Raw genomic sequence first — 23,530 nt, 5'->3', positions numbered from 1 at the left:
TTGGTGCTGACCTTTAAAGCCCTAAACGGCCTCAGTCCTGTATACCTGAAGGAGCGTCTCCACCCCCATCGTCCAGACCAGACACTGAGGTCCAGCGCCGAGGGCCTTCTGGTGGTTCCCTCCTTGTGAGAAGTGAGGTTACAGGGAACCAGGCAGAGGGCCTTCTTGGTAGTGGCGCCCGCCCTGTGGAACACCCTCCCATCAGATGTCAAGGAAATAAGCAGCTGTCTTATTTTTAAAAGACATCTGAAGGCAGCCCTGTTTAGGGAAGTTTTTAATATTTGATGCTGTATTGTTTTAACACTCGATTGCGAGATGCCCAGAGTGGCTGGGGAAACTCAGCCAGATGGGCGGGGTATTAATAATAATAATAATAATAATAATAATAATAATAATAATATAAAAAACCACAGGGATGGAGAACTTTTCTGCCCCACCCTACCACCCTGGGGAAAGTTTCCCAATGGGCAAGGATACCAACCTGTCAATTGCCTTACCCATGTTTGCCTGCACAGCTGATTGCCAGGGTTCAAAAGTGTAAACCCCCTTGCAGCTCAGCCTTGTGGGCCAAACGGGAAGGACGGGTGGGCCAAATTAGGACCGGAGGTTCCCCACCCCTGTCTGAGCCAGTTGTACTTCTAAACACCCCCTACAAGGGAGCAACCCCATTGAGCATGGTAGGACTTACACCTGAGCAATAGATTGCACTGCCTAAGTTTCCGAGAAGATATATCCAGGCAATCTTGAGTGTGTAAAAGTGATCTGTGACTTCAGGTTTCATCAGGGGTGGCTGGGATAGGTGATGAAAAACTGGACCCGATATTCAAAGCTCTGGTTGTTGAATCGTTTGGGGATCTCACCCGTCAGTGAGCAACCATAGAACTTTTTTTGTTTTGTTTTAACGGCAGAGTCTAACTAGCTCACTTGACGGCAGGGGACCATTTCTTTTCATTTTAATGGTGATTTTTATTGATTTCTCATTGTGTTCCGGTGGAACAGATATAACATCAGGAAAGGTTCTTGTTTCTAGAGAGGGAATCGTTGCTTCTGGGACCCATTTGAAAGCAGAAGAATAGCACAGATAAATCACCCTCCTGGCTGCATCCTCTTTGGTTAGAATATGCTGAAATCTGGGGGTTTAATTTTGCTCCCCAAAGCATCGCAACTATGCTCCTGTAGGAAGGTTTCGTTTGAATAATAATAATAATGGGGAAAATGGATTGGGGATATATATTAAATCTAAGCGTCAAAGTGGATTTAAATACACCACTGGGAATGCAGAAGTCCCACCAATTCCAGTCTCCATGGGAATCCAGTAAGCATTCCTGCCACAGTTGGATCTTCAGGACCTCCAAGGAGGCAAATTCCATGAGCCTCCCTTGCTTGGAACGCTCTCTGCAGCAACGATGATTTACAAAAGCAACAAGCAGAGGACCCTGCCTGCCTCGAGTTTTCCCAGTTTGTCTGTAAATCAGTCTGTGCCATCTCTGCTGGTGGAGACCATCAGAGGATTTATATCAGTCACCGTGGTAAATAACGGGCACTTTATTACCTTCCCGGGAGAAGCAGCTTCTCTCATAAGGAAAATTCATGGCACACAAATTATGATCAAAAGAATGAGGAAGCTGTGCCTTCCTTCAACCAAGAAAAATGAGAGGATTTCAACCAAGGGCTAAATAAAGCTTCAGCCAGGTCCAGACCAGTGCTGAAGCAACAGCTCTAGCCTAGCTCCTTACTGCCTAGTATCTAACATAAAGTAGGACCACTTGTTCTGCAAGGAACCCTCTGTGGTCTTGACCTTCCACCATCTGATCTGTGCTTCATCATACATTCTTTCAGTACCTCCATGGGTCCAGACCAGTGCTGAAGCAACAGTCTTTGTCTAACTCCCTATTTTCTATTATCTCGCCAGATCCTGAACCTTGTCTCCTGCAGAGAGCTCTCCGTGGTGCTGACCTTCCACTGTCTGATCTGCAGTTTGCCATGCTTTGCTGCAGTGACCTCCATGGGTTCCAGCCAGGGAAAGGAAACTACCGTACCTTCAAGAAGACTGCCAAAGAGCCAGCACTTAAGAAAAGCTCAGGGTTGGACCAGGTAGGCTTCCAGAGAACCCCCATACTTCCTTTCTTAGGGCAGAAGAGCATTTCAAAAACAGTTCCAGTTGTTACATAGAGCGGTTTTCCAGCAAAGAACACAAGTATCCAAGCATGTAGAACATGACAAAAGATGCCTCATTCTTGGACCAAGAACCACACTGACCTCTGAGATTTTGCCATGCCCACAAGGGCTAGAAACACCAGTTAAGAATTCAGAATTGAAAAGGGTTAAGACAAATGACTGTCACAGGACTAGGGTGGGTCCTGGAAACACATATCTAGGGTGGCAAAAGCCAGAGTAAAGAAATCTGATATGCTCCTGGCCTCCCCACGCCCCCTCCCCATGTTCATCCTATTAGTGGGGTGGTAAGACCCACACATCTATCTATCTATCTCTATCTATCTATCTATCTATTTATCTATCTATCTATCTATCATCTATGAGAATCTTAGGTCCCTCTTACGTTTGGCCTTAAGCTGGTTATTCCTGTCTTCATTCGTACTCCTACCACCTCTCGATGTTTTCATATGGGGAATTTAATCAATGAATTAATTGCATTTATATCCCACTCTTTTCTCCAAGGAGTTGGAAGAGTCAAGAAGGGTCATGCAATTCAACACCCTGCAATGCCGGAATCACAGCTGCTCACCATTTCTGTTCCTGCTTTGTTAAGTCGCTTTGAGACACCTCAGTGTCTTGTTTTGTCAGAAGTCTTTTTTATTTAAGTGTTTATTTAAGTATTAATTAGGAAGATTAAGTATTTTTATGCACGTAAATCTGCTTTTTCTTCTTTTTTTCTGTATTTTCTTTTCTTTTTTCTTAATTCTTTTTTCTTTAATTTTCTACAATGAGATTGTAAATTCTTTGTATATGTGTGTAAATTAAATTAATAAAGATTATTTTTAAAGAGAGAGAGAGAGAGAGAGAGAGAGAGAGAGAGAGACCTTGGTGTCAAAAAGCAATGAATAAATAAAGCAAGCAATTTTTTAAAAAAATAAAAACTGTGGGACAAAGGCAGAAGTGCAAGCTTGACCTCTGTTTGTCCGCACAACCATATCCGAACAGGGTCAGTTCTCAGCCTGCCTAAGCAAAGCTAGAATCCATGTATGGGTGCACTCCCCCTCCGTCTGCATCCCTGTTAAGTAAAATGTTTTAAGAAGCATTGCAAGGAGTTGGACTGGACGATCCTTTGGGTCCTCTCAACTCCACAGTTCTGTGATTCTAAGCAGCCCTTAATGAGAAATTCCTCACCTTTTTTTTTTTAGTAAAACAAGCTGTTATGCATACCAAGTCCGCTGCTTAGTTATGCCATCCGTAAGACTGATGGGAATCAGCGATGCTTCAAATGTACTTGTTAATGGAGTCGGTTTGTGGTTTCATCTGGGGCTTAATGCAAACTGTCTGCTCGGAACAGGCGGCCCGCGGGGGCTGTAGGGCAGGGCAGAGGGGCGGGGTGGTGGTGGTGGAGGAAAAATCTTTTTGTTTGCCATTTTTAACGTATCTGACTCTATGTCTCCCAAGACAATATGGGAACTGAAAACGCAGCTGCCCTTTTGAAACCCGCACTCCTCTGTCTTTAGCGGGGGGGTGGGGAGGAGTTTGGATTTGATATCCTGCTTTATCACTACCTGAAGGAGTCTCAAAGCAGCTAACATTCTCCTTTCCCTTCCTCCCCCACAACACTCTGTGAGGTGAGTGAGGCTGAGAGACTTCAGAGAAGTGTGACTGGCCCAAGGTCACCCAGCAGCTGCATGTGGAGGAGCAGGGAATCGAACCCGGTTCACCAGATTACGAGTCTATCGCTCTTAACCACTACACCACACTGGCTCTCTGGGGGTCCTCCTCCAACAACATTAATAGGAGGAAGCGTGTGCAACCTCCCCCCAAATTTACACACTCTGCCATACAAAAAAGCATCCTATTAGGGGAAGAAAAATTGCCTGCAAAAATGTCTATGCGGGGAAACACTTGCACACAGAACCAGTGCATTTTATTATGTTAGTTATTTAGTGCACCTATATCCCAGCCGCTTTCTCCAATGACCTCAAGTACCTGGTACTCCCCACTCCTCCTTTAATTCCCACAACGTCCCTGTGAGGTAGGTTTAGCTGAGAGCGGCAGTGACTGACTCAAGGTCACCAAGCCAGCTTCATGGCCATGTTGGGATTTGAACCCAGGTCTTCCAGGTCTGGTTGGGACACAGGTGGCGCTGTGGGTTAAACCACAGAGCCTAGGACTTGCCGATTAGAAGGTCGGCGGTTCGAATCCCCGCGACGGGGTGAGCTCCCGTTCCTCGGTCCCTGCTCCTGCCAACCTAGCAGTTCAAAAGCATGCCAAAGTGCAAGTAGATAAATAGGTACCGCTCCAGTGGGAAGGTAAACGGCATTTCCGTGTGCTGCTCTGGTTCGCCAGAAGCGGCTTAGTCCTGCTGGCCACATGACCTGGAAGCTGTACGCCGGCTCCCTTGGCCAATAAAGCAAGATGAGCGCCACAACCCCAGAGTCGGCCACGACTGGACCTAATGGTCAAGGGTCCTTTACCTTCCAGGTCTGAGTCAGACACTCTAACCACTGGACCGCACTGGATCTTAGGAGAACTGAGCATGAAAATAATGACTTTTTGGGGGAGAGGGTCTTTAAAAAGAAAGAAAGAAGCAAGCTGCTGTGGCAGGTGTGGAGCAGTGGTTAGAGCGTCGAACCTGGGAAACCATGGTTCAAATCCTCACTCGGTCACTGGGTGTGACTTTGGGGCCAGTCACTGCCTCCCGGGCCAAAACTACCTCACAGGGTTGTTGAGGAGGGGGAGAATCAGATACACTGCCTTGAGATCTTTGGAGAAAAAGGTGAGCTATAAATGCAATTCAATTAAAAAGAGCGATCGCCTCCATATGTTTGAAGTGAGCATTCCATGACATCACAGAAGACAAGCTAATGGGAAAGGAGTCCATGTGGTTAAGAGTGTCAGACCTGGGAGAGACCAACTCTATGAGCCTATGAATTGGGAAATGTATGGGTGACCAAACAGGTGGGATCATATGCAGGGTACCAGAATACTTCTCCCCACTCTGGCTGGCTCCTGACTGTCTTCCACAGTAAGAGTTTAAAAAGTTTCCCATTCAGGTTGGACAAATATAGCCGTCCCAGAGAAAGTATGGCTTTCTCTGATTCTTCGCTTGTTTCTGAGCTCTGTCTCCCACCACCAACCTCCACCCAAACTAATGGATTCTATCCCCCCAGAAGTAAAAATGTCAAAATGTAAGAGTGCTTTGCACTCAATGCTCGATTGTGCTCCAAAGATCCTACCCCTGCCTCCGGTTTGTAATATTTATATATTACATCTGGGACGTGGGTGGCGCTGTGGTCTAACCCACCGAGCCTCTTGGACTTGCCGATCAGAAAGTCGACGGTTTGAATCCCCGTGATGGGGTGAGCTCTCATTGCTCTGTCCCAGTTCCTGCCAACCGAGCAGTTCAAAAGCACACCAGTGCAAGTAGATAAATAGGTATCGCTGTGGCGGGGAGGTAAACAGCATTTCTGTGTGCTCTGGCTTCTGTCACGGTGTTCCGTTGCACCAGAAGCGGTTTAGTCCTGCTGGTCACATAAACCGGAAAGCTGTCTGTTGACAAACGCCGGCTCCCTCGGCCTGAAAGCGAGATGAGTGCCACAACTCCATAGTTACCTTTGACTGGACTTAAGCGTCCAGGGGTCCTTTATCTTTTTGACCTACATTACATTTATACCACCAACCTAGGAGGTTCTCACGTTGGTAATGACTACCTATGGCTTGAATATATCATGAGGACTAGAAACTCTGGGGTGGGAGGGAGGGAATGCACAAGTAGATCCCATGTGAGCCAGAGACAGCCAACAGCCAACTGGGGTCCATATTCAACCTCAGCTTCTGTCTCCATGGGCTTGGAAATGCAGAGCCTAGCTTCCAGGTTTTCACATCATGAGGATTTTGTGAAGGGTGTGCATTGGCAGCTGGTGCCCATTGAGACTGGCACCAACAGTAGGCAGAGCCAGAGACTGGCCGAGACAGAGCCAATGAGAGGCAGAACCAATTCATTCCAGGTATGCCCCCATCCTCTGCCCTCTGCTGGGGTCTACAAAGGGCAGCTCTGGGTCTGAAGCTGGCAGGGCCACCGCCTGGACTGGGTGGCAGACAAACTGAGACTGGATAAGGGCAGATTGAGATGGGCAGGGCACAGCCCCTTTTGCCCTAATGGGCCAGCCTCTGCTGTGTGCCTGAGGGGAACCAGAGGCAGCAAAAATAAGAAACTATGCACATCTTCCTTCAACCATGGCCACATTCACACTATGACTCCACTTTAGTCAGTCAGGACTGCTTCCTACAGAGAATCCTGGGAACTGTAGTTTGTACCGGGTGCTGAGTCGTTAAGAGACCCCAGTTCTATTGTTCTTACAGCGGTTTAGCATAAGGTTACCAGATGTCCCCGTTTCCCAGACGGATTTACAAATCAGTCCCCATACAAAATCCATTGAAACTGAAAAGTGTCCCCAGATTCATTGAAAAAAATCTGGTAACCTTAGTTTAACAAGGGATCTCTTGTCCCAACGAACTTTGGGAACTCTAGGTCTGGGAGGGGAATCATGGGATCTTCCTAACAACTCTGAGACCCCTTTTTAAAAAAACTACAGCTCCCAGGATTCTTTGGGGGAAACCATTGCTGTTTATAGATGTGGCCAGCATGGTGTGGATGTGGCCATGGGCACCCCCAAACTGGCAATTCTCCAACCACCAGACACCGCGTACGACTCTCCCACATCCTTCCTGATAAAATTAAAACACAAGCAGGTTCAGAGCAAAGGTAAGAGCAGGTAAAGCGCAGCTCAAATTTGGGGGCAGGGGGAGAGCAAGGAGAGGAAAGTGGAGTCGATTTTCTTCCGGACATACAAAAAAATATTCTTATAAAACTAGACACAGAAATCCAGCAAGTCGGGCTGGAGTACAAAACTGGTTCAGAGCTGGAAAAGGAGACCCCGTCCCCTAAACCCCACAGGAAAAGGGATCGGCACCATTCCATCCCCTGCCTCTCCGACCCCCATATCCATGGGGGAAGACCTATCCTGCTGGGGTCTGTCACAGGATAGGACAGGCTTGGTGGCCTTCAGATGTTTCAGACTACAAGAGGTGGCTGCTGGGAGTTGCAATTTCATGGCCCTCGCTCGCCATTTCCTGGGTGTCATTTGTGTACTCAGAGTCCTGCCCTTAGACATAATCATAGAAGCGTAGTGCTGGAAGGGGGCGTGAGGGTCATCTAGCCCAACCCCCTGTGATGCAGGAATCTTTCACCCAAATGTGGACCTCGAACCCACAACCCTGGGATTAAGAGTCCCATGGTCTACTGACTCTGCTATCAAGGGTTTGGTGATGACAGGCAAGACCCAGAGCAGCCTCCTCCAATCTTGTACCCTGCGGCTGTTCCTGGACTCCGAATTCCATCAGTTCCAACGATGGCTTGGTCCAATGGTCGGGGCTGATAGGAGTTGTGAGTCCCCAAAATCTGGAGGGTGCTAACTTGGGGAAGGCTGAGCCAGGGCTTCAGATCACCTTCCTTTTGTAACTCTGGCAGGTCAGAGGGGAGAGCTGAACCTTACACTCCTAGCCATCCTTCCCCAACCTCAATATGCCATCAGACGAGAGTGGTGAAGTGGTTAGAGTGTCGGACTAAGACCTGGGAGACCTGGGTTCAAGTTCCACTCCGCCATACAACAGAACCATCCTTTTCAAGGCAACCCTCTTCCCAAGCCTGGCAAACCCAGAATTGGACTTGATAATCAGATAATGCTGATTATCTGAATACAGTGGTACTTCGGGTTAATAACTTAATTTGTTCTGGAGGTCCGTTCTTAACCTGAGGTACCATTTTAGCTAACGGGGCCTCCTGCTGCTGCCACGCCACCGCCGCACGATTTCTGTTCTCATCCTGAAGCAAAGTTCTTAACCTGAGGTACTGTTTCTGGGTTAGCGGAGTCTGTAACCTGAAGCGTCTGTAACCCGAGGTACCACTTTATTTGGAGTTGTTATTTTAACCCTTGTACAACTGTACTCATCCTACGTGTTTGTTTCATAGTTTCGCTTTTCGTCCTTTGATTCCCATCTGTTGTTGCAGCTGCTCTCTCTGTTTTATATACATTATAAAATGAAATTTGTGGTTGTCTCCCCCAACTCCTCGGCTATGAAGCTCACTGGGTGGCCTTGGGCCAGTTGCTCCCTCTTGGCCTAACCTACCTACCTCGCAGGGTCATTGTGAAGATTAAATGATTAAATGAAAAGGAGGAGAACTGTGTATGCTGCCCTGAGCTTCTTGGACAAAAGGTGGGGCACAAATGCCACAATTCGAAGCAAACCCCCATCAGCCCTGGCTGTCAGGGATGCCATCGCTGGTGCTGATGGGAGTCGGAGTCCTGCAGGGTTGGAGAAATTTGAACCCGGGTTCTGCCCGCCATCCCCGCACCCTTAACCCCCAGTAAGAGCAAGACTCTTGGGGGCACAAGAGACATCCTGGAAGCGGCAAGTGAGGACTGTAATTGAAAGCATCCCTGGACATCTTGAAGGACTCCTGCGGGAAAATCCAGTTTGGGGGGAGAAGAAGAAGAAATGATATACAAAGAGGCCATTGGGGAAACATGGAACTATAGGACTGTCCCATTGGGCAGGGGGATTTTGAATCCGCTTCTGAGCAGCACCAGGCAAAGGCACAGCCCCACCCCAACGGCCACCAGCACCCCTGCCAGGGCCTTCAGGAAGGAAGTCCGGCTGCGGGTGAAAGAGGGGGGGCCCATGATGCTCAGCAGGGCGGTGCTCACAGTCAGCGTGTAGACGATGGAGACCCCCGTGTTGAGGGCCACAATCTTGCCGAACTTGGCAAAGGGGGCGATGATGCAGAAGAAGAGGGGGACAGTGGCCATGACGGTGGTGATGGCACTGGAAACGATAGCTACGCCCACGTGGCTGACCGCCTCGATTGTCCTCCACTGGCGGCTAGAGTTGGGGTCCTGAAAGGAGGAAACATGGGAGGGGGGGAGAGAAGTGTGTTACAAAAGAAGATAAAAGTGTCAACATTGAGCTGGGGCATGCCCTAAAGCTAAAACAACAGCAGACCAAAGCCAGATTTAAACTTGCCATCAAATTGCAACTACGACGATGACAACAACAACAGCAATTTCTTATTTATACCCCACCCATCTGGCTGGGTTTCCCCATTTTGGGCAGCTCCCAACAGAATACTAAAAACACGATAAAACATCAAATATTAAAAACTTCCCTAAACAGGGCTGCCTTCAGATGTCTTCTAAAAGTCAGATAGTTGTTTGTTTCCTTGACATCTGATGGGAGGACATTCCACAGGGCAGGCGGCACTACCGAGAAGGCCCTCTGCCTGCTTCCCTGTAACATTGCTTCTCGCAGGGAGGGAACCACCAGAAGGCCCTTGGCACTGGACCTCAGTGTCCGGGCAGAACAATGGGGGTGGAGACGCTCCTTCGGGTATACAGGACCGAGGCCGTTTAGGGCTTTAAAGGTCAGCACCAACACTTTGAATTGTGCTCGGAAATGTACTGGGAGCCAAAGGAGGTCTTTGAGGACCAGTGTTATGTGGTCTCGGCAGCTGCTTCCAGTCACCACTCTAGTTGCCGCATTCTGTATTAGTTGTAGTTTCTAGGTCACCTTCAAAGGTAGCCCCACGTAGAGCGCATTGCAGTAGTCCCAGCTAAACATCTGGATAGGTTTGTCCAAACGATAACCCTTTTTAGAGCAGGTACCTGCTTGTGTATCAAGGGGCAGGGAGTTCCAAAGTTTAAAGCTCCATTTTAAACCTAGCAGTTCGAAAGCACGTCAAAGTGCAAGTAGATAAATAGGTACCGCTCCGGCGGGAAGGTAAACGGTGTTTCCGTGCGCTGCTCTGGTTCGCCAGAAGCAGCTTAGTCATGCTGGCCACATGACCTGGAAGCTGTATGCCGGCTCCCTCGGCCAATAAAGCGAGATGAGCGCCGCAACCCCGGAGTCGGCCACGACTGGACCTAATGGTCAGGGGACCCTTTACCTTTACCTTATACTAATAGCCAAACTTTGAATTTGTCCCAGTAGTGAACCAGGGCAAGAGGGTCTCACTCCTTCAGCATTTTGCACCAACTGCAGCTTCTGGGAAGCCCCACACAGAGCATGTTGGAGTAATCTATAGTCCTGAGACTTGCACCATTTGTTGTCATCAAATCAAGAAAAAGTATTTTTTTAAAATAAAATCGACGGCTGTCCTACCTCCGCCAGGTGAAGCGGTAGGTTCTCTCCTGCCAGAAGGAACCCTTCCACAAGATGGACGCAATAGTCCACAGAGGAGCCGACGAGGATGGAGAGGGAGATGGCCTCCACTGCGCCCATTTCCCAGCCGGACAAATACATGATGGTCACTACTAAGCATACGACCCCTGCAGGGAGGACACACACACAGAGGTAATGAAATGAAAGTTTACTATTAACATTGGGAGGTCTAGCTGGAGAGCTGCTGCCAGTCAGAGCAGACAATACTGGGTCAAATGGAAAGATAGTCCAATCAGGCAGGTTCCCGCATTCTCAGGAATCCAAAGTTTCAAAATCACAACGAGGTACCTACCTAAAATGGTGAGCAGCACAGAAAGCAGGAGGAGGACGTGCGTGGTAAAGATCGCAACAGCGGCGACACAAATCACGAGCGAGAGGATGAGACCATACAGGGCACTCTGCACACCTGGAAAATAATAATAATAATAATAATAATAATAATAATAATAATAATAATAATAATAATAATTTATTATTTATACCCCACCCATCTGGCTGGGTTTCCCCAGCCACTCTGGGTGGCTTCCAATAAAGTATTAAAATACACCGGTCTGTTAAACATTAAAAGCTTCCCTAAACAGGGCTGCCTTCTTTGGAGAAGGTTCCAGGCTCAGCCCCCAGAGGCACCTCAAAGGCAGGAATGGAAATCTCCTAGAGAGCTGCTGCCAGTCAGTGCTGACAACATTGAACTAGATGGATCAATGGTTGGACTCAGTATAGGGCAGCTGCTTCCTGTTCATTAAGGCAAAGGCCTTGGATCTTTGGGGGAACAGCTTCTTGCATGCAGAAGGTCCCACATCCAATCTCCCGCTAAAAGGATTTTGTGGTGGGCCATGAGAAGGTATTTTGGTTTTTTTTGCCATTCCTGCATATTCCTGCATTTTAGGGGGTTGGACTAGATGACCCTCGGCACCCCTTCCTACTCCACAATTCTATGATAGCCTATGTTCGACCCTTTGGCAATGGAGAACCATTCCGAACTGGAATCAGTCTGACTTGGCAACTGACCCCTGGATATGTCAAAGGTTGTTGCTCACCAGGTCTCTTAACAGCTCCACAACTGGGGTGCACAATTTGGGGGAGCCACTGGTGGACACCTGCATCTTTCCCTCTCTTAAATGACGCTTTCTTGCCACTGCCGTAATTTTATTGCTTGATTTTTCATTTCGTTGCAACGTGCTTTGAGAACAATTGTTTTGAAATACGTAGATACCCCACGCAGTCAATAGATGCTACCAAGCCATCCTGGGATGGAAGGAGAGGAATAATTCACAGCTGCCGCAGCAATGAGAAATACATTTGCATTTCTATCCCACCATTTCTCCAAGGAGCTCAAGGTGGAGTATGCGGTTTCCCACAATCTCTTTTTTATATATAATTTTTATTAAATTTTCCGTTTTACATTTTAGAATATTCCTTTAGACAACCTTAAAATATCAATGACTTCCCTTCTTCTCTTTCCATGGTTCATTTTGTATATCATAAATCCCTGCATATTTTACATAAACTAAACCATTCAGTATTTCAGTAACAACAACAACAACAAAACAACAAAAATTAATTCCTTATATCCCGCCCATCTGGCCGGATCTCCCCAGCCACTCTGGGTGGCTCCCAACAGAATATTAAAAACACGATAAAACATCCATCAAAACTTGTTTACACTGTCAAATTTATCTTAATGCTGCCAATGTTTTCAAGCTGGTTTTCTACAATCTCCAGTTTATTCCTACAACAGCCCTGTGAGGTAGGCCAGGCTGAGAGGCAGTGACCCAAGTGAGCGTCAGGGCTGAGTGGGGATTTGAACCCTGGTCTCTCCCTGGTCCTAGCCTGACACTGGCTCTCTAGTGTAGAAGTTGGACTAGGTCCACGGAGAGACGGGTTCAAATCCTCACTTAACAGGGCAGCCTTGGGCCTAGCCTGTTTTGGGAGAATAATACGTGGGTGGAGCAAAGTAATAAATTATTATTTATATTTATTTATTTATTTATTTATTTATTTATTTATTTATTTATACCCCGCCCATCTGACTGGGTTTCCCCAGCCACTCTGGGCGGCTTCCAACAAAACAGTAAAATACAATAATCTATTAAACATTAAAAGCTTCCCTAAACAGGGCTGCCTTCAGATGTCTTCTAAATGTCAGGTAGTTGTTGTTCTCTTTGACATCTGATGGGAGGGCGTTCCACAGGGAGGGTGCCACTACCGAGAAGGCCCTCTGCCTGGTTCCCTGTAACTTGGCTTCTCGCAGGGAGGGAACCGCCAGAAGGCTCCCGGTGCTGGACCTCAGTGTCCGGGCAGAAAAATGGAGGTGGAGACGCTCCTTCAGGTATACTGGACCGAGGCCATTTAGGGCTTTAAAGGCCAGCACCAACACTTTGAATTGTGCTCGGAAACGTACTGGGACATGCAAATCACTCTCGATTCACAGTGTCTGCAGCGAATGGATGCTGCCAATTTGCTGCCATTGACCCCATTCACAGCCATCCCTAGTTCTCCAAGTGGCTCCTTGAACAGGAGACGTAGGCAAAAAAAGCCACTTACCTATGATCTCCATGAAAATCTGTTTCCAGTGCTCACAGGTCTGGAAGCCCCGACGTAGAGCTGAGCCTTCGGGGAACTGCTGGAGCTGATCCTGGAGGAAAGTTTCCCACTTGAGATAGTCAGAGTAGGTTTGAAAGGACGACTTCCCTTTGTAGGTTGTCTGGGAGAGACAGAAAGAGGTTCCCCCTTCAGCCTTGTTAGACTCTGAACTGAGATCGATCCAGCAGAAATCAACATTTCAAATATACTGGACAACGTTTTTATAGAAGTCACTGTCCAGTGATGCTCAGGACGCCCCGCTGAGGTACATGCTGTGAGCCTGCGAAATATTCTTTTTGGTCTGAAGTTGCATCAATTTTGCATCAGTGAACTCCTTCCTAATAGATGCCAGTTTCCTGTGGGGATCTATTTGGACATCTGAGGGGCTTAGATGTTTGGCTTAAGACGCATGCACTGTTGGTGATTGTATCTGCAATGGTGGTGGAGGGGTTTCTTGTTACTCACATATTTTGTGCTATTCATATAGTCTTCCTTCCTTCCTTTTCTTTCTTCAAGGCACCTGCTGACTATGTCTCCCATACCCAATGAGGGCTAGAAACTTTACTTGTAGAACTCAAAAGATGAAGCGGTTGGGGATAACTTTCTTCGTGCAGAAAGTATTGATCTGATGTGTAGAGATCTTTCCTATTCGACCTAATTCAAGACAGTTCTGAAAGGTTCCTGATGTTTGGGTTATTTAGAGAGACTGGTTATAGCTGCCTTAAACTGATTCTCTTATCTCTTCTGTCAAAGTCATGCTGACTATAAAAGTAAGGCCAGGAGGAGCCTGGGTTTCACTTTCTCTTTCTATCTCTCTTCCTTCTGATGTGGTGATCTGTACATAGCATACTTAGTGTTAAGGTTTACACTTATTATAAGTTATTGTAAGTTTAAGCCTGCTCTAACTGGATTTCTTATGGACCTATTCAATCCTGAATGTATTGGATTTGTGACCATTATGCTCATTTGCCTTCTGTAGCACAAAGCTCTGCTGGCTGAAATACAATTGCCTCTGGTCTATTTTGGGGGAATCCTGCAACGTGTTTTAAGTTTTTACTTGGCTAACTATACATTGGAATTCTCCTCTGGCTTGATATTGAGTAGAATTTCAATGACAATAACACACACAAAGGAGAACACAAAAGAACAGAAGGTTGGTCATCAGTGCTTGTCCTGCTCAGAGTAGACCCAGCTGAAGTTCACAGACAGGGTGAATTCAGGTCCATTTATTTCAAGGAGTCTACTCTGAGTATATAGCTCAGCTGACTCAAAATCCAAAGCAGCTGCAATGGGGGTGACAGAATTCGGGTGGGGCGTCCTCACCGACTCGAAGGCCATGGAGATCCACAGGACTTTGCCTTCCTTCACCCCCACTGCCCCGTGGGAGAGCTGTCCAGGAAGGAGGTTTGGCTCGGGAAGATTCTTGCATTCTGGGTGCAGCATCTGAAGGACAGTGGAGATACTATATCCTAGAAAGACAGGGGGATAGATAGATGTACGGTTCCTTTTTGTGCAACCCAGAATACATAACTATCATGGTAAGGCTAAAATCCATTAACCTGAGCTCTGAGTCAATGTATAAACAAAAACCCGGCTGTATAGACAAGTGCTCAGAGCCCTCTCCTTTATCAGTTTGTGATGGCAAGGATGGCCTTGACTGTACCAGTAGAACAGGGAAGACACGTCTGTGCCTTATCTTATATCCTGACCACAAAGACGCACAGACCTAGTCTGGGAACAGCGCCAGAGGGTGTTCTTGGAGATGGTGACCTCTTGCTCCAAGAGTAGAAACAGGAAGATCCTTTTATGGTCAGAAGTACAGGAAGGAATATCCCTTTATGGTCAGAAGTATAGGAAGGAATACCCTTTTATGATTAAGAGTGCTGGAGCAGGAACATCTGTGATGTCAACCTGCGTGTACAAGCTGACGTGGTTGGATTCCTGGGGAAGGGGGAGAGGGTGCCTGGAGGATATATATACTGCATGAAATTTCTCATTTCTTTGGACTTGCTGTGGACTGACCACGCAGGTGCCTTTCTGCTGTTCTGGAGAGCAGAAATAAAGAACTCTTTCTCTGAACCAACCCTCAGTGTCACTTGACTTCCTTCCTTTCATCTGGGAGCAACGCAGAGCCCACCAATCGGTAAAGTCTAATAAGACTACACTAACCCTGTTTGGCTGTGTTCTAACTTGAACACTGGAGGAAGTAAATACCAGTTCCTGGAAACTGCAGGAGTGGAGAGTTGCTCTTGAGTTCGAATCCTGCTTGTGGGTTTCCCACAGGCATCTGGTTGGCCACTGTGAGAACAGGATGCCGGAACTAGATGGGTCATTGGCCTGATCCAGAAGGCTTTTCTTTCTTTTTTTATCATTTTAATTAAATTTTCTGTTTTACAATTTAGAACACTCATTTAAACATCCTTAAAATATCAGTGACTTCCCTTCTTCCCTTTCCATGGTTCATTTTGCATAGCATAAATCCCCGCATATTTTACATAAACTAAACCATTCAGTATTCCATTATTAAATCCATAAAAACTTATTTGCACTGTTGAATTTATCTTAATGCTGCCAACGTTTTCAAGTGTACACAATTTCCCCCCATATACTCAAGAAACATTTTCCAGTCTTCTCTAAATGTGTGTTCTTCGTCTTCTCTTATTCTATATGTTAAGTCTGCAAGCTGCGCATATTCCATCAGCTTAAGTTGCCATTCTTCTTGGGACCTCATTCGTTTTCCATTTTAGGGCTAATAAAACAGTAGTGGCATACATAAATAACCTTTTCTGACGACTGGGAATTTCAGTCTGAATTATCCCCAACAGAAAGGACTCTGGTTTTTTGGGGAAAGTACTTTTAAACATTTTTTTCAATTCATTATGGATTATTTCCCAAGACTCTTTTACCCTTTTACAGGTTCGCCATATATGAAAGAACACTCCCTTAACCTCATTGCATCCAGCAGGCTGTTCTTAGGTTCTTATTTTACCTTCTCCTGAACTCCAGCTTAAGACTGTGACTAAATGAGTATTGTTTGGCTTGTACATTCCTTGGCTTAAAAGTTATTCTACACACAAAGCATATTTAAACGATGGAACTCCCTGCCACCAGAGGCGGCTATAGCCACCGACTTGGAAAGCTCTAGAAGAGGAATGTAAAAATTCATGGAGGAGAGGGCTTTTGAAGGCTACGAGTCACGATGGCTGTTGGAGGCAGCAATGCTTCTTGTGAGAATGTTCAAGGATGCAGGAGAGGATATATTGTTTGACTATATCCTTTTCCAACTTGTGTTAACAAGTTCCACAATTTAGCAGAGTAATATTCCCCTTTTTAAACTTGCAGCGGATCTATTTGCTCAGGCTCGCTAAAGCCTCTATAATAACTGTTCTGGTATTTTCCCCTTATTCCCTCATAAAGGTAAGACATGACACAGTCTTCTATAAAAGTATAAAAAAGAGTTTACTCACATTCTGTTCACAATCAGATCCCAGAAGGCAGACTTCTTAGAAAAGTAATATACACCTGGAAACTATCTCATAAGGAGACAGTCCCTTTGTCCTCTCTTGGTTGGAAGCCAAGAGAGCATCTTTGGCTAAGCAGATGTTGCTTCTTCGATGCATGTAGTCAAAGAGAGAGAGATGGCTGCCCTGCCCTGTACTTTTGTCGTTACCTGCACAGGTGAGGCCACACCCACCTCTAGTCACATGCAGAGGAAGTCTGTCCCAGCCCAGAAGCAAACAGGAAGTTTACCTGCTGGCTGGACAAACATTCCCCCCCATGTGTAAACATGTTCACTCTAGGAATGTTGTACTTGACTGCTCTTGTGTTTCACATCCCACACTTCTGAGTGGTTATCATGGGAGAATCTTGGCATTCAGGTCTTGCTTGTGGGCTTTCCATTAATGACACCTGGGTGGGCAATATGAGGACACGATGCCAGACAAGATGGGCCCCCTTCAGCCTGATCCATGTATATATAACCCACATTGCGACCATCAGAATAGGATCCACTATTTGACTATTCATTCAAAACCCTAAAATGTATTTTACATAATGGACTTTTTATTTCTATTCTTTGTGTATCGTATTTTTGTTTTATTGCTATGGCTGACGGCTGACGCAAAGAAAGATTCATTCATTCATAACCCACATGGTGCGTATCACACAATTTGGTTGGATTCACAGGGTGTTTCCGCTTACGAAAACCTACGAATCTGATGGCGCATAGTAAGTGGCGATTGTGCTGTCAAAGCGCACAGGGAGTTGGAAATACTCCGAGATGCCTGGTTCGTAGCATGTTAGCAAGGTGTTACTCAGAACTGTGCATGCACTGAGCATTATATATATATAGGACTAAACATTTGGAAATAAAAATGATATGTATGCATTATTATTTTCTTTGAAATTCACCGATTTTACAATGGATGTCACAAGCAATTGGGCAAACGATCATAGAATCGCAGAATTGGAAGGGACCACAAGGGTCTAAGGGACGCGGGTGGCGCTGTGGGTTAAACCACAGAGCCTAGGACTTGCCAATCAGAAGGTCGGCGGTTCGAATCCCCACGACGGGGTGAGCTCCTGTTGCTCGGTCTCTGCTCCTGCCAACCTAGCAGTTGAAAAGCACGCCTGTGCAAGTAGATAAACAGGTACCGCTCCGGGTAAACGGCGTTTCCGTGCGCTGCTCTGGTTTGCCAGAAGCAGTTTAGTCATGCTGGCCACATGACCCGGAAGCTGTACGCCGGCTCCCTCGGCCAATAAAGCAAGATGAGCGCTGCAACCCCAGAGTCGGCCACGACTGGACCTAATGGTCAGGGGTACCTTTACCTTTACTTTACAAGGGTCTAAATTTAGTCCAACCCCCTGAAATGCATGAATATTTTTGCTCAATGTGGGGTTCAAACCCACAACCCTGAGTTTAAGAGTCTCCTGCTCTACTGACTGAGCTATCCTCACTTGAGACTACCGAGAAGGACAGAAGCATAGGCAAGGTATCCGGACCCCGGACCCCAGTAGTTTCCACTGGCTCCCTCCCCTTTCCTGTTGGTTCTGTATGCCTCTGTGATAACGAAGACCCCCCTACTCCAAATGATGGGCCCCAACACTGGAAGAGGAGTCGACATACCCGAGGGCAGGCACTGGGCTCCTCCTGGCTTGACCAGCTCCACGTTGCCAGCAATAGCTTTGCAGATCCTGCACAGGTTGCCAATCTCTTTGAAGAGGTCGAAGCCGTCATCATAGATGACGCTGCCCTTTCACAAGGAGACACAAACAGAAAGAGACAAACACATGAGGCAACGGGATCAAGTCGGGAAAACAGAGACGCTGATGGAAAGGGCACCTCGGGGGGTGCGTGTCATCCAGACTGACCCTCAGCCCTGTACGGGACCGGCAGTGCGGGAAATGGTACGATGGCAGCATCCCATGCAAAATGGCTGGTGAGCTCAGGGGCAGAGAATCTGGGGTTTTTTGTAGGGTTTCTTGACAAAGTAATAACCATAAATAAATAATGAAGGAATGGGTTTCCCAAACCCAAGACTGACTGTGCAGGCAGTTTGAAACTGCACCAAAATCCCTATTTTTCCTTAGCTAAAATCCATTAACTTGAGCTCTGAGTCAATGTATAAACAAAAACCCTGCTGTGCTCAGAGCCCTCTCCTTTATCAGTTTGTGACGGCACGAATGACCCTGAATGCACCAGCAGAACTGAGAAAACACATCTGTGCCTTATCTTATGTGCTGACCACAAAAGACGCACAGACCTAATTCCGGAACAACGCCAAAGCGTGTTCTCGGAGGTGACGACCTCTTCCTCCAAGATAAGAGTAGGAAGAGGAAGATCCTTTTATGGTCAGAAGTACAGGAAGGAATTTCCTTTTATGGTTAAGAATACCAGAGCAAGAACATATGTGATGTCAACCTGCGTACATAGACTGACGTGGTTGGATTTATATGGGAAGGAGGGAGAGGGTGCCTGGAGGATATATATACTGCATGAAACTTGTCATTTCTTTGGACTTGCTGTGGACTTGATCACGCAAGTGCCTTCTGCTATCCGGAGAGCAGAATAAACTCTTTCTTTGACTCAACCTCGGTGTCATTTGACTTCCTTCCTCCTGTCCCGGAGCAACGCAGACCCAATCGGTGAACTCCAATAAGGCTACAATAAGAATCAAAATGTGCACCCCACCACCAAGACCATTCCATTGGAACTATCCAACCACCCAAAATTTCGACATCTCTTGCGATGGTTTGACCCCCTTCTACAAACTCCCTCCCTATCTCCTCAAAATAATTCCTCCTGCATATTCCCCGTCTTACCTTAATGGCACATGTTAATTTATCATGAATAGCTATATCCCACACCTCTTTATACCATTCTTCCGTTTTATATTCTGCTTGCCCCTTCCACTTCCTGGCTATCATAATTTGTGCAGCCGTCAATAAACTTGCGAGCAAGGCCTTCCTAGCCTGCGAATCTTACATCCCATCGTAAATTGATAATAATGTTACCCTCTGGACTTTCGGTCAGTTTTAACCCAGTGATTTCTGTTAAGTCCTTAAACACCCTATGCAAAATAATAATAATAAAAAAAATGTACATATTTACACCCCCACCACATGTGAATGTAATCCCCTGTTTCCCGGCACCCCCTCCAACATAACACCAAATATTCCTTGTTTATTTGACTGGCGTTAAATACCACCTCCAAATTAATTTATAATAATTTTCTTTTATTCTTATAGACAACATTTTCAACGTATGTTTCTCCCTTATTTCCCCTCAGCTTTGATCTATTTGCCCTGCTGCCTCCTTTTCCCACATCTCTTTTAACCGATCTTCTTGATCCTCCTTTTCTAATAATATTTTAGAAATTTCACTGGTTTCCCCTTTTATACAGTGGTACCTTCGGTTACATACGCTTCAGGTTACACACTCCACTAACTCAGAAATAGTGCTTCAGGTTAAGAACTTTGCTTCAGGATGAGAACAGAAATCGGGCTCCGGCGGTGTGGCAGCAGCGGGAGGCCCCATTAGCTAAAGTGGTGCTTCAGGTTAAGAACAGTTTCAGGTTAAGAACGGACCTCCGGAACGAATTAAGTTCTTAACCTGAGGTACCACTGTAACTGTATCTGTTTTGCATGCAGCAGTTCCCAGTTCCCAGCCCCTGCTGTGTCTCCAGACAGCTTCAGATGCTCTACGGGCATATTGGACTCCGATTCCCACTATCTCTACCTGCCCTGGTTTGTCTTCTCCTCTGCATTTGCACCTCACTTGTTCTAGCCTGGTCCCTTGTAGCAGCAGAGAACTAATCTGGGGAGAGCAGAGAGGGTCTTGCATCCCTCCAAACCCTCCCACCCTGAGCAAGAAGGCAGGTGTACCATGTCTCCGATGACGTGGTTGTCCATGCGCCGGGAGCGGTTCACCCCTAGGATCCCGAACACCACAAAGACCATGGCTCCCGTGTCCACTAGGGGACGTACTGCTGGTTTCCCGCAGCTAGCGTTCCCACAAGGGTTGAATCCAGAAGTGACGGATAACTTGACTTTAGGGGAGGCTGGAGGAGAAGATGTACAGAAGAAATGATGTGATTAGGATCTTGTTGAGGATCGTTTGCTTAGTTTAAACTTAAGGACTTATGAAGAGCCAGGTAGCTTCTGCCAGACCAAAGACCCATCTGGTCTAGTATCATCATCATCATCATCATCATTATTATTATTATTATTATTTGCTATTTATACCCTGCACCATCTGGCTGGGTTTCCCCAGCCACTCTGGGCAGCTCCCAACAGAATATTAAAAACAAGATAAAATATCAAACATTAAAAACTTCCCTGAACAGGGTTGCCTTCAGATGTTTTCTAAAAGTCAGAGAGTTGTTTTATTTCCTTGACATCTGACAGGAGGGCGTTCCACAGGGCGGGTGCCACTACCGAGAAAGCCCTCTGCCTGGTTCCCTGTAACTTTGCTTCTTGCAGTGAAGGAACCGCCAGAAGGTCCTCAGCGCTGGGCTTCAGTGTCTGGGCTGAATGATGGGGGTGGAGACGCTCCTTCATGTATACTTGGCCAAGGCCATTTAGGGCTTTCAAGGTCAGCACCAACACTTTGAATTGTGCTCAGAAACGTACTGGGAGCCAATGTAGGTCTTTTAGGACCGGTGTTATATGGTTTCGGCAGCCACTCCCAGTCACCAGTCTAGCTGCCGCATTCTGGATTAGTTGCAATTTCTGGGTCACCTTCAAAGGTAGTCTCCCATAGCCTGTTCTCACAGTGGCCAACCAGATGCCTGTTTGCAGGATCCAAGCACAAGAACCCCCCCCCCCTGCAGTTTCCAGCAACTAATAGAGTGGTACCTTGGTTTACGAACTTAATCTGTTCCTGAAGTCCGTTCTTAAACCAAAGCGTTTTTAAACCAAAACGTGCTTTCCCATGGTAGCGGGGGACTCAAGTTACAAATGGAACACACTCAACAGGAAGCGAAACATGTTCTGCTTCCAAGGCAAAGTTCACAAACCAAAACACCTACTTCTGGGTTTGCAGTGTTCTTAATCCAAGTTGTTCATAAACTAAGCTCAGGTAGGTAGTCGTGTTGGTGTGACACAGTCAAAATAAATAAATAAATAAGAATTATTCAGTGGCACCTTATAGACCAGGGGTCAGCAAGGTTTACCTCGCCTGGGCCAGTTCACTCCAGCAGAAATCCCTTCATGGGCTGGATTGCACACGCGCGGCCGTGATTTCTGGCATCTGTGTCTGCGCAGATGCAATTTCCGGCACTGTGGAAGCAAGTCCCCGCACTGCACCGGTTTAGCACAGCACATGGGGACTCACCGAGCAGGTAGCTTGGTTCAGGGTGCCTCAGGGGCCGGTTAAACGACCCCTGTGGGCCGCTTGTGGCCCATGGGCCTTAGGTTGCCTACCCCTGTTATATACCGACTAAGTTTGTTCTGGTATAAGCTTTCGTGTACATCTGAAGAAGTGTGCATGCACACGAAAGCTTATACCAGAACAAACTTACCGTATTTTTCGCTCTATAGGATCCGCCCGACCATAGGACGCACCTTGTTTTAGAGGGGGAGAACAAGAAAAAAAAATTCTCCCCCTCTCTGCTCAGCGTCCCTTCAGCGAAGCGGCAGGAGAAAAGGAGCCCCTTCCATTTTTCCTCCTGCTTGGCTGAAGGGGCGCTGCGCAGCTCTCCCTCTCTGCTGAAGCCAGGAGAGTCTTGCTCTCCCCGCTTCAGCAAAAGGAACCCGAAGGCTCTGGAGCACAGCGGGACCTCCCGCTGTCTTCCGGAGGCTTCAGGCAGCTGTCCCTGAAGCCTTTGGAGCACACCGACCCCTCTCGCTCTCCAGGCTTCAGTGAAAGCAACCGAAGCCTCCGGAGCGAGGAGGGAGTGCTCCCTCTGTGCTCCGGAGGCTTTGCGTTGCTATAGCTGAAGCCAAGGAGCCTACATTCACTCCATAGGATGCACACCCATTTCCCCTTAATTTTTGGAGGGGAAAAAGTGCGTCCTATAGAGCGAAAAATATGGTAGTTGGTCTATAAAAGGTAAAGGTAAAGGTACCCCTGCCCGTTCGGGCCAGTCTTGCCAGACTCTAGGGTTGTGCGCTCATCTCACTCTATAGGCCGGGAGCCAGCGTTGTCTGCAGACACTTCCGGGTCACATGGCCAGCGTGACAAGCTGCATCTGGCGAGCCAGCGCAGCACACGGAACGTTGTTTACCTTCCCGCTGGTAAGCGGTCCCTATTTATCTACTTGCACCCGGAGGTGCTTTCGAACTGCTAGGTTGGCAGGCGCTGGGACCGAACGACGGGAGCGCACCCCCCCTTGGGGATTCAAACCGCCGACCATGTGATCAGCAAGTCCTAGGCGCTGAGGTTTTACCCACAGCGCCACCCGCGTCCCTTATAGTTGGTCTATAAGGTGCTAATAAACAAAGCTGTTCTTAAACCAAGGTACCACTGTATTCAGAAGCATTTCCTGCCTCCGACAGTGGACAGCCGTCAGGATTCGAAGCCAATGAGAGCTTCACTGCAAGGGCTATTTGTCCTGAGTCAAATGAAAACAAACGCTTTATCTGTCTCTCTTTCCAGGATGCATTCTCCACCATCCTTCGAATGCTGCACAACAGAGATAAGTAGAACTGGTGGTGGTGGAAATCTCAGGCTTCATCCTGGCAGGTGAGATGCTACTGCCAGGGGTTCTCTCACAGAGGGTAGCCAGTGGAAAGCCCCTCAATATACAGAAGCAGGGTTTTGCTGGGTGCAACGCTTTGAGGCTCCCCTGAGGGGCCTGATCCTCAGCTCCCTCACTTGCAAGAGCATGGATCTGATGCAGCAAAAAGAGGAAACAAAATACGCCTTCCAACTTCTTCCTGAAGTAGGAGTCAGCAAGACTTTGGATGTGCCAGTAAATCTGATACTCCACCAATCCCTTGTTAGGTTTGCCCTGGAAGCAAGTGAATCTTCGAGGCCCATTTAAAAAACATCGACATAAAAAACAGC

At 47.1% G+C, this 23,530-nt stretch overlaps 1 protein-coding gene across 3 annotated transcripts in view; it reads right to left on the bottom strand.

Moving 5' to 3' along the window:
• Window positions 1–8,647: 8,647 nt before the first annotated feature.
• DISP3 (dispatched RND transporter family member 3) overlaps window positions 8,648–23,530 on the bottom strand; it is a 99,856-nt gene continuing 84,973 nt past the window's right edge. For all 3 annotated transcript variants that reach the window (XM_053400962.1, XM_053400961.1, XM_053400963.1), the window contains exons 15-21: window positions 20,407–20,582; window positions 18,149–18,275; window positions 14,347–14,492; window positions 12,985–13,144; window positions 10,733–10,846; window positions 10,381–10,547; window positions 8,648–9,119 (exon numbers count right to left, since the gene is read on the bottom strand). In XM_053400962.1, coding sequence (XP_053256937.1) covers window positions 8,757–9,119; window positions 10,381–10,547; window positions 10,733–10,846; window positions 12,985–13,144; window positions 14,347–14,492; window positions 18,149–18,275; window positions 20,407–20,582 — 1,253 coding nt within the window. In that variant the 3' untranslated portion in view covers window positions 8,648–8,756. The remainder of the gene's footprint in view (window positions 9,120–10,380; window positions 10,548–10,732; window positions 10,847–12,984; window positions 13,145–14,346; window positions 14,493–18,148; window positions 18,276–20,406; window positions 20,583–23,530) is intronic.

This window comes from Podarcis raffonei, chromosome 8 (genome assembly GCF_027172205.1).
Source record: "Podarcis raffonei isolate rPodRaf1 chromosome 8, rPodRaf1.pri, whole genome shotgun sequence".
NCBI lineage: Eukaryota > Metazoa > Chordata > Lepidosauria > Squamata > Lacertidae > Podarcis > Podarcis raffonei.
This window is presented reverse-complemented; position numbering and strand designations above follow the sequence as displayed.